An 11498-nucleotide genomic window follows, 5' to 3' on the forward strand; every position below is an offset into this window, starting at 1 on the left:
ACTGAAGCTGGAGGCCTTTCTTCACTCAGACAGCTGCTGGTTGCTGAGGCTGACAAGCCCAAGGTTGACAAGTGAAAAGGCACTGTCCCAATATTACCAAACAACATGGCAGGCCACTAATTCAAGTCCAGATGAAGTCCCATGACAGCAGGGCATGGCAGCCTGTTGAACAACAACTTGGCTACATGTAGGGTCCAAGCGTGCCAAAAGGCTAGAGACCAATCCCAAAGCTTCTCCTTATATGCGGGAAGCAGACCACATCCCTAAAGTGGCTCCTTAGCTACTTGCACCAGATCCCACCATGGAGTTGATTACCAGTCTCATCATGGGGAATAACTACTCCCAGCTGCCCAGCCACTCAACCAGGCCCAGCCAAGTTGACAACAACCTTAGCAACCACAAAACCCCATTTCCAAACAAGGTCACATTGGCAGTTACATAGGGCTAGGTACCTAACCATATCCTTGAATTCAACTGATAACAGAAACTGAGGCTCAGAGAAGGTAAGCCTTGGTCAAGCCCTACAGACAGTGACAAAACCCTTTGTCTTTCTCAGTGATCATGTTGCCTTCCTCATACCTGGTGGACAAAGGTCCTGTCCGACATTTGCCTGGCAGACAGGCAAACCACGGAAGGATCACCAGCTCTGTTCCCCCACCCTCACCTCCTGAACAGCAGGAGCCCTGCCTTGAGCCTGAAGCTGGGAAGGGTGGGGAGTGCCCAACCCAGAACCATCCATCTGCTGGCGGGCGACACCAGCCCCAGAACCCCGGCAGCAGCGCAAGCTTGTTCACTCTTGTCTGGCTGTTAGTGGTGATGTATGAATAAGCAAAGAAGACAGCTTCATTTTCATAAGTTAACTTGTGCCTAGAGTAAGGAAGACAGAGAACAGCACACTTAATCATAACCACAGGACCAGCGCAGAAAACAATGACAAAGCCCTTTCTGTTAGTCACGGTGTTTTATTATAATAACTCCTAAGAAGACAAGACGGGCGGGACAGAATGCTGACCGAGTTAGCACATGGTGGCAATCCATGCCATCTCCCCAGGAGCATTCCCTGGGGTTTTACCTCTTAACGGGTGGTAGCTGAGGCTGTGTTTGCATAACCAAGCTTAAAGCTTTAGGTTTTGACCTCTGGAGTTGTTGTTGTTGTTGTTTGCCGTGGAGTCGGCCCCGACTCATAGCTACCCCTCCTTGGGTTTCCAAGGCAAACCCACGTAGTAGTGATACTATGGAAGTAGGATTGCCCAACCTTCCTTCCAAGGAGTGGCTGGTGGGTTTGAACCGCCAGCCTTCTGGTGAGCAGTCAAGTGCCTTAAGCACTGTGCTAGCAGAGCTCCTAAAGCTTAAAGCTTTAGGTTTTGACCTCTGGAGACCAGGATTTAAATGCCACCTGGCTGATGAGCTAGGATTGGCAGAACTGCAGAAAATGACCTGCCTCATTCATGCTGTCACTAGGGAGCAGAGGGGTCCTCTCTGCCTAGAAGCACCCTCAGCAGAAGCTTTGGGGATGCATACGCCGCTTGGGAATTCAGAGGTATGAGTGGAAGGGCAGCAGCTGCCTGAAAAGCAGAAGTGGTTCTGGGCGATGATTCCGGAGATTATGCCAAGCAGGCATCACCCACTTTCCCCACAGAATCAGTTTCTCTCTATTCTCCATCCACCTGCCTTATCAGTGTCTCTGTCATCACGAGCATCACACTGTTTCATAATTGTTTATCCATCTCCCCTTCTTGCTGCCTCTAGAGCAAGGACTGTGTTTTATTTATCTTTGATTCCTTAGTGTTTTGTGTGGTGTCTCATACAAAGCAAACCCTCAGTCAATATTGAATTTCACCAATGTCTATGCAGATTAACATTCATGCCAGCTAAGGAATTGTGGTAGTTGTGTGTCACCTTGGCTGGGCCTGGTTGAGTGGCTGCACAGCTGGATGTAGTTATTCCCCATGATGAGACTGGTAATCAACTCCATGATGGAATCTACTGGGGCAGGTGGGTAGCTGCCTTAGGGATATGGTCTGCTTCCAGTACATAAGAAGCAGCTCTGAGAAAGGTCTCTGCAGCTGTTTGGCACTCTTGGACCCTGCATGTAGCCAAGTCTTCATTCAGCGCCCTGCCATGTTGTCTGCCGATCTTAGGATTGTTCCTGGACTCGACCCAGTGGTCTGCCGCATTGTGCGATAATCTTGGGACTGTGACATTTTACTTATCAACCTTGGGCTTATTAGCCTCAGCAGCCAGCCGCTGCCTGAGTGAAGAGATATCTTCACACAGTGGGCCAGGAGCAAGAGGTAAAGCTGAAGCCCAGGGTCAAGGGGCTTTCACCCAGCCATTAGAGCTGGCACTTTGAACTCAGACTTCTGGCCTCCTAGACTGTAAGAGAATAAACCCGTTTGTTAAGATGACCCATTTGTGGTATTTTCTGTTAGAACGGCACTAGGGAACCAAAACAGGAGCAAAGATGAGGACTGAGACTGGAAGTCTAGGCAGACGGGACAGGATATAAACCAGTTGTCCTCAAGTCAACTCTGCCTCAAAACAACCTGTGTGTGTCAGAGTAGAACTGTGCTCCATAGGGTTTTCAGGAGCTGACTTTTCAGAAGTAGATCTCCAAGCCTTTCTTCCAAGGCACCTTTGAGTTGGCAGCTAAGCACATTAACTCCTTGCACCACCCAGGGATTCCCAGGGCAGAATGTAGAGCCGGAAAGTCTGGGTGTAATAATAATAGCAAATACCTAATATAAGGTTGGGCAATCTACTTCCGTAGTGATACTGCCTCGGAAACTCAAGGAGGGGTCACTATGAGTCGGGGGCGACTCGATGGCACATAACAACAACAACAATATATATTTTACTGTTTTTTAGGCACCGTTAGTGGTAATAGGTGAATAAGCAACAAAACGTAGCTTAATTTTCATAAATTAACTTGTACCTAGAGAAGAAAGGAAAAAACATTTAATTCTGAGGTATGTACTATTTATTTATTCCATTTTACAAATGAAAAGACAAACATAACAAGCTTAAGCAAGCTTAGGGTGACACAACTAGTAAGTGGAAGAGCCAGGATTTGAACCTGGGCAGTCTGGCTCTAGTTTCATTTTCTTTATGTCACTTAACTGTACTCAAGAAGTGAGTGTAGCACTGGTGGCTGCTGCTAAGCTCTGCTGGTGTGTGAGGTAGCTTTAGACTCCATATAAATTTGTATCTAAATTTCTTTTTATAAATTTGGACAATGAATAAGGAAGGCTGCAGAACTGTTGCATTTGAATTGTGGTGTTGATGAAGAATATTGAGTGTACCACGGACTGCTAGAATAATGAGCAAATCTACCTTGGAGGAAGTTCAGCTGGAATGCTCCTTAGACCTGAGGACGGTGACACTTCGTCTCTTATACTTTGGACATGTCATCAGGAGGGAGCAGTCCCTGAACAAGGACATCATGCTTGGTAAAATAAAGGGTCAGAGAAAAAGAGGATGATGCTCAACAGTGGATTGGCATGGGGGCTGCAACAACGGGCTCAAACATAGCAACAACTGTGAGGATGGCACGGGACCAGGCCCTGTTTCATTCTGTTGTGCGTGAGATCACTGTGAGTCAAAACTGGCTCAGTGGCACCTAAAACAGAAACATAAATTTGTTGTTTCCTGGTGTCCCTGCATAGGAACCTTGCCCCTGATGAAGTAGGGTCTTCCAGACCCCAATCAATAGTTGTTCAATTTTAATGTGCATCTGAATTACCTGGGAAGTTTGCCCATTACTAGGCCCCCACAGCCAGAATTCAGTCAGAAGGGGTGATGTATAAGAGAATTAATGCATATTTCTTTCCCCCACTTCAGATTCTGAACCAATTCAGGGAAAATAGAGTGAAAGCAAAATATCACCCTATTTTATTGACATAGGTTACACTGGAGGACTTGTCTTCAATGTGCACCTACATGGATATTTCTACAACCCAGAACTGGCATTGCCCCCCTTGTCATGGGACATGCTGGGCAGCTGCCACCTCCTCAGGAAGGACCTGCCATACCTGCCATATAAAAGCTGGGATGCAGGAGAGCAGATTGCATGCAGCTCTCTGCTGGCATGCTGGCTAATGGAAGAAGGCACGGAGCAAGGGCTGAGCTACAAAAACTCAGTTCTTTCTGAAAGTCACTGGTCAGATAATTCCTTCCACTTCCATGGAGAAGAGAATGGCTTGGTTAAGAGACCAGAGCAGTGTGTGTGCGTGGTTGGGGGGTATAGCACAGCCCCCCAACTAACAAGTAATTGCTGTATCAAGGCCCTGGACTTGTTCAATTAAAATCCCAGGTGATAAAGCAGATGGGGTTGGGAAACCAAGTTCTAGAATGACCTCACTGTGTTGGATGACCTCCAGAAAATAACCACATGATGGAGACAGTCTCCTTCAGAAGCTCACAGGTTAGGTTATACAGGGATATTGAGAAATAAAACCAAAACCAAACCCACTGCCAGCAAGTCGAATCCAACCCACAGTGACCCCCATTGGAAAGTAGATTGCCCCTACTTCCTTCCCTGGAGCAGCTGGTGTTAGCCAGCCTTCTAGTTAGCAGTCAAATGCCTTAGACACTGCACCAGCAAAGCCCCTTATATTAAGAAATAGCTGTCACTTATATAACCAAAATCAAAATCAAACCCACTGCCATCAAGTGGATTCCAACTCATAGTGACCCCCATTGGGTTTCCAAGGCTGTAAATCTTTATGGAAGCAGACTGACTCATCTTGTTCGTGTGGAGCAGCTGGTGGGTTTGAACCATTGGTCTTCTGGTTAGCAGCCAAATGCCTTGTCCCCTGTGCTACCAGAGCTCCTCATCACTTCTGTAGTACTTAATATATTCCAGGAGACTCTGGGCGGTACAAGTAGTTAACACACTCCTCTGCCTACTAGAAGGTTGGAGGTTTGAGTCCACCCAGAGTGCCTCAGAAGAAAGGCCTGGAGATCTACTTCTGAAAACTCAGCTGCTGAAAACCCTGTGGAGCACAGTTCTGCTCTGATACATGGAGTCTCCGTGTGTTGGAACTGACTCTCAACTGTTTTGTTTTGTTGTAGTATGACCCAGCCCCTTTTCTAACCACTTTGCACATATGAAGTTATTTAAATCTGACAACAGCCAGAGAAGTTGGACACTGAGGCAGAGAAAGGTTAAGTAATTTTCTCAAAGGTACACAGCTAGAAAGGGTTAGAGCCAGAATCGGAACCAGGCAATCAGGCTTCAGAGTCTCCAGTCTTTACTTCCAGCCAGACTGCTGCATGAGGGAGTGCTGGTAGCATGCTGGTTGAGGTCTCAGCCATTAACTAAAAGCCTGGCGGTTCAAATCCACCAGCCGCTCCATGGGAGGAAGATGAGGCAGTCTGCTTTGGAAACCCCATGCAGCATCTCTGCTCTGTCCTACAGGGTCCTATGAGTTGGAATCGACTCTGGGGGTAGTTGTGAGTGTTTGGTTATACTGCTGCACCTGGTTCCCTGCCCACAATGAGGGGTGGGTGTTAGCTCAGGGGCTTCACAAGCCCATGTGTAGAACAACACTAAGCACAATTGTTCACCCTTACTCCTATTTTAATAATCAATGGAGCAGCTGTGAATCCATGTTATAATGATGGATTTCAAAACTTTTATGTTGTTGTTTGAGGGGTTTTTCTTTCTTTCCTTCTTTAACCTCTGAGAAGACTGTTATGCCTAAAAGGATTGTGTGCTACCATTATAAGAAATGTAGCCCATATGCAAATCAAGAGAAGGGAATTTGCATGTTATTCTTTGGGATAACGTGACTTAATATTAAGTATGCAAAGCATTCCTTCTTTGGAGAGTAGGACTTTAAGTTGAAGCCTTGAGGAGAGCTTGTTGGTATTAGTTGCTGTCAAGTCAGCTTCAACTCACGGTGATCTTATGTCTAACACAATGAGACATTGTCTGGTCCTGTGCTGTCCTCAGGACTGTTGGCTTGTGCGGGTATATTGTGGTTCCTGTGTCCAGCCACCTCGTGGAGGGTTTCTCTCATTTTTGTTGGCCTTGTACCATACATGATACCTTCTCTAGCTGTTAGTCTTTCCTGATGACATGTCAAAAGCAAGCGAATCAAAAGTCTTGCCGTCCTTGCTTCTAAACAACATTCTGGTAAGCTGCCACCTCATCTTTGAGGTCCTGCATACAGATGAGGCAGATGGCTGAGTTCCCAGAGTTGAGTGGAAGAAAGTGTTGATGTTGGCAAATGGGAAGCAGGTGAAGTGTTTTGCAGCTTCACAAGTGTGGAGGAGATAACACATTAACATTAGTTGGCCACCACCAACTGTGGATGCACCCGCCAAATATCATTCATTTAGCAGACATTTTCAAAACACCTAGTGTGTTTCAGATACTACATGCCTTTGTCCTTAGACTGATGTGTTGTTGTTGTATAGAGGCCCTATATACAACAGAAACCCTGCCTGCTACACCATCCTCACAGTCTGTGCTATGCTTGAGACCATTGTTGCAGCCACTGTGTCAATCCATCTCATTGAGGGTCTTCCCCCTTTTCACTGGTCCCTTCCGACATCATGACCAAAGTACCTGAGACAAAGTATGGCCATTCCTACTTCTAATGAGCATTCCAACTGTACTTCTTTTAAAACACATTTGTTCATTCTTCTTGACCAACACTGAAATTCAAACGTATCAACCCTTCTTTGGTCTTCCTTATTATTCATTGTCCTGCTTTCAGATGCATGTGTTGCTGTTATATGTCAAGTCGGACATGACTCATAGCGACCCCTCCTTGGGTTTCCAAGGCAGTATCACTACGGAAGTGATTGCCCCCATCTTCCTTCCGAGGAGTAGCTGGTGGGTTTGAACCGCCAGCCTTCTGGTTAGCAGTCAAGTGTCTTAGGTACTATGCTACCAGGGCTCCCTTCAGATGCATATAAGGCTATTGAAATCACCATGGCTTGGGTTATAGACTAATGTAAGAGATCAGTATTTACAATTGAGGGGTGTGACTATGCCTGCATATCACTCACTTTGTCCTTGAAAGAATGTAAGTAAGCTGCTGGCGAAAATCCCAATAGAAAGTGGAAAAATCTTACAGTGTGGGAGTGCCGGTAAAGTGATGACACAGACTAGTGGTGTTCATGGGTGGCTTCATGGTGGACATGAGCCTGACAGGATTATGACTGTCGCAGGGGACCACCACCCCTCTGTCAGTCTGTCATACTGGGAGGGGACCACCACCCCTCTGTCAGTCTGTCATACTGGGAAAACTTAGGTGCTGCTATGATGTTGGAAACTATACCTCTGATATTTCAGATACCATCAGTGTCACCTGTGGTGGATGTTTTTTCAGCTGAGCTTCCAGACAAAGACAGGCTAGGAAGAAAGGCTGACAATCTACTTACCAAAGTTAGCCAAGGAAAACCTTGTGGGTCACAGCCAAACATTGTTTGACTCACACTTTTGTCCCATCATCTGAAGGGATCAATCACTAGAGGAGGTAGGGGATGAAGTAGAGGACCAAAGAGGGTGTGGAAGCCCCTTGGTGAGATGGATTGGCACAGTAGCCACAGTGAAGATTCAGACAGCCTTGTGACTGTGAGGATCATGTAGGACTAGGCAGCATTTCCTTCTGTTGTGTGTAAGGTTGCCGTAGGTCCGAGTCGACTTGATGGCAGCTAACAGCAGCTGGGGCAAGGGTGGTTCCTGCCAAGGGAGGGCTCTGTGAGCAAGACACAGAGGTGAAAATGCAAGTTGCAAACCAATACTCATTTTGATTTGTCCCGAATGGAGTACAGCTGATAGAGGTGAATTGGAGGAAGTAAATGGACTTAAGCACACACAATGCCAGCACACAGAACTTGCCTCTCAGATATCTGAAAATGACCTTAACTGAAATCCAGATGTCTACCCTAATCCAATGACAGATCATCCCCTTTTGTGCATTGTGAGTATGTGTCATTCCAAAAAAAAAAAAAAAACATTATTGCACCAACCTGGGGTCATTAGTAATTATGAAGCAGCTCCTCTAAAGACCACACCACCCCTCTGTGTCCCATGGTGTGAGGGTTTTAAATGAGCTCTCAAAGGGTCCTAACATCAGGACGAGGCACGTAGCATCCTAGCTAAGGACCCCACGCCTCCCAGATCTAATTGTTTTGCAAGAACATCCCAAGTCAAGCTTGTTGCCCATGGAATTGATTGGCTCTTACACTCCCTGAATGGGTGATATGTTTTTCTGAGAGATTCTACAAGTTTTGGATGCAAACATCTACAGTGATAAAGTGAGTGGTAGTATTTTTCCCATGCCTCTAATTTATGTATTTGTGCTGCAGTGATGATTTAGATAGGAGCACGATAAATTGATGAAATAAATTACACCAAACCCACACACCATCATTTCAGGAAGCTGTCAGCACACCCAGGAGGTTCTGTGTCACCCAGCAGGGTGTACCGGGAAAGCCATTGTGTTTTCCTAACTTGCTGCCAGGCTTTCATTTGGTCAGAAAGGTCTTTATTTCTCAGGTTGGCCAACAGTGTAAGGATTTTGGTTCCAGCTGGCGCTGCTTCATTATGGAAGACGGTGATTATTATGTGCGTGACCTTTGATGAGTTATGTAAATGCTCCAACTCGCAGTTTCCATTTCTGTACACTGTGGACTTAAAATTCCTACCTCTCAAGTTTTTTGGGAAAGTAAGCAGTGACAACTTGAGATAGTAGAAAGAGCCAGGATGTCAGACAAATGGAGATCCATGTCCTGGCTCTGAAGGCAGAGTGGTTCAGTGGTAGAACTCACACCTTCCGTGCAGGAGACCCAGTTTCAGTTCCAGGCTAATGCACCTCTGGCACAGTCACCACCTATCTGTCAGTGGAGGCTTGTGTGTTGCTATGATGCTGAACAGGTTTTGTGAAGCTTGCAGACTAAGACAGACTAGGAAGAAAGGCCTGGTGATCTGCTTCCTAAAATCAGCCAGTGCGAACCCTGTAGATCACAGCAGTCTGATCTGATCCTGGGGATGGTGTGGGACCAGGCGGTGTTTTGTTCCGTTGTGCGTGGGGCCAAGTGGACAGCAGCTGACAACTGGCTCCATCACTTGCTGTGCAAACCACTGATGCTCTGTGACCCTCGGTTTCCTAGTCTATGAAGTGGGGTTGATAATAAAGTCAGGAAGGGTGTGCTGTTAGAGTTGTACCCTTTCACCATACTTATTTAATCTGTATGCTGAGCAAATAATCCAAGAAGCTGGACTATATGAAGAAGAACGTGGCATCAGGATTGGAGGAAGACTCATTAACAACCTGTGATACGCAGATGACACTACCTTACTTGCTGAAAGTGAAGATGACTTGAAGCACTTACTGATGAAGATTAAAGACTGTAGTCTGCAGTATGGATTACACCTCAGTATAAAGAAAACGAAAATCCTTGCAGCTGGACAAATAAATGATAAATGGAGAGAAGATTGAAGTTGTCAAAGATTTCTTATTACATGGTTCCACAATCAACACCAATGGAAGCAGCCAAGAAATCAGATGTTGTATCACACTGAGCGAATGTGCTGCAAAAGACTTCTTTAAAGTGTTAAGAAGCAAAGATACACTTTGAACACTAAGATGCACCCAACTCAAGCCTTGGTATTTTCAGTTGCCTTATATGCATGTGAAAGCTGGACAGTGAATAAGGAAGACTGAAGAAGAGTTGATGCCTTTGAATTGTGGTATTGGTGAAGAATGCTGAAAATCGAATGGACTGCCAGGAGAGTGAACAAATCTGTCCTGGAGGAAGTGCAACCAGAATGCTCCTTGGAAGTGAGAATGGCCAGACTTCATCTCCCCTCCTTTGGTCATGTTGTCACAAGGGACTATTCCCTGGAGAAGGATATCATGCTTGGTAAAGTAGAGGGTTGGAGAGAAAAAGGAAGACCTTCAGCAAGATAGACTGACACAGTGGCTGTAATGATAGGCTCAAGTATAGCAAGGATTGTGAGGATGGAGCAGAACTGGGCAGTGTTTCATCCTGTTGAACACAGGGTTGCTATGAGTCGGAGCTCACTCAACCGCACCTAACAATGATAGCAATAATTCTAAGAGCATGCCTTTTACAAACGGCATGATGGTATTGTCTAATGCAAGCCAATTGGATCCAGTGCTCTACTTGGAAGACTTCCTGCCCACGTCCCAAAGGCAGCTATGCCCTAAGAGATTAACTTGGAGAGAGGACCTAAAGACACTAAGGTGCATGGGAGGCTTAGGCTAACATCCAAGCAGAAGCTAAGTGCTGAGGACAGGGAAGTAATTGTTCCCATAAACAACGTTACTCCAGAAAGGATGCCTTCCAATGCTTAAAAAAAAAAAAAAAGATGACACTTGTTGACATATGATAGATATATTTTGGAGGAAGCAGTAGATGTGACAGCAAAAACTATGAGAAGGTAATCAAAGGGTGGGTCTCTTAAATGTGCTACGTTCTCCTCAAAAGAGAGTCAGTGCTTCTTCTGTGATGTGAGAAAATTGTCTCAGTTCCTGCCCCAAAAGCCAGTACATTAATATACAATGGAGAGGTAATTGTGGAGCTGGGAAACTTGTCAGTATTTTGTTGTATTAGTTGGAGGGAGGGAGGGATAGATTTGGATTCTGGCTTTATCACAGATTAGCTGGGTGACCTTGGAGAAATTAATTAACTGCTCTGGGGCTCTATTTCTTCTCTATAAAATAGGAATAATAATAATAATAACCACATAATTTTGAGAATTAAATACTAGTTATTTAAATATTAGAATTAATACTAGTTAAGTCATTAGGTCAGGACTTGGAATATATTTGGTGAGTTAATACACTCCCAATATATGTAAGCTGTTGGCATGATCATTTACCATGCCTGTATCCTCTGTTACTCCCTGATTGAAAAGGCTTCCCCTGTTAAGACATTGGCCTTCTCTCTCTTTACAGGTCAGCAGGTCCTGGGCTTGGTAGAGAACCAGAGTGACTGGTACCTTGGAAACCTGTGGAAAAATCACCGCCCTTGGCCTGCCCTTGGAAGGGGCTATAACACAGGTACATCACAGGGGTGTCGGTGGGCGAGGGTTCACAGAGGGCGATGTGCAGGCTCAGTGCTTCTTCCACAGGACAGGAGGAGGCAGCCTGGTTGCCCGAATTTGGCAGCAGGCAGTACGTTGGCACTCAGCCTTCCCGTTCTCTCCTGGTACAGCAGCTACGGGCAAAGTGGCTGCTGAGCACTGGCAGCCTGTGACACTCCTGTTGACCTTCAGACATAGATCCTCTTAGACATCTATTTTTTTTTTCTTTTTTAAGAATTCATTTTATTTTTTGAGGAAAATTTGCACAGCAGAAAGTATGCTATTCCAGCAGTTTCTGTGTGTCTAGCTCTGTGACATCAATGGCATTCTGCAGGTGGGGCACTCATTCTCCCTCTCTTTTTCTCAGTTATTTCACCACCATTAACATGAACTCATTGCTCTGTAAGCTTCGCATCTAACCATTAGAGTT

General features: G+C 45.6%; 1 protein-coding gene across 1 annotated transcript in view; it reads left to right on the forward strand.

Annotated features, from left to right (window-relative positions):
• Nucleotides 1-11498, forward strand: part of LOC103208507 (LARGE xylosyl- and glucuronyltransferase 1) — a 705596-nt gene that overhangs the window by 492243 nt on the left and 201855 nt on the right. The window contains exon 6 of the mRNA XM_007954215.2: nt 10941-11045. Within this exon, the coding sequence (XP_007952406.1) occupies nt 10941-11045 (105 nt within the window). The remainder of the gene's footprint in view (nt 1-10940; nt 11046-11498) is intronic.

This window comes from Orycteropus afer, unplaced genomic scaffold (assembly GCF_000298275.1).
Source record: "Orycteropus afer afer isolate SDZICR_OR568_19922 unplaced genomic scaffold, OryAfe1.0 scaffold00446, whole genome shotgun sequence".
Classification (NCBI taxonomy): Eukaryota; Metazoa; Chordata; class Mammalia; order Tubulidentata; family Orycteropodidae; genus Orycteropus; species Orycteropus afer.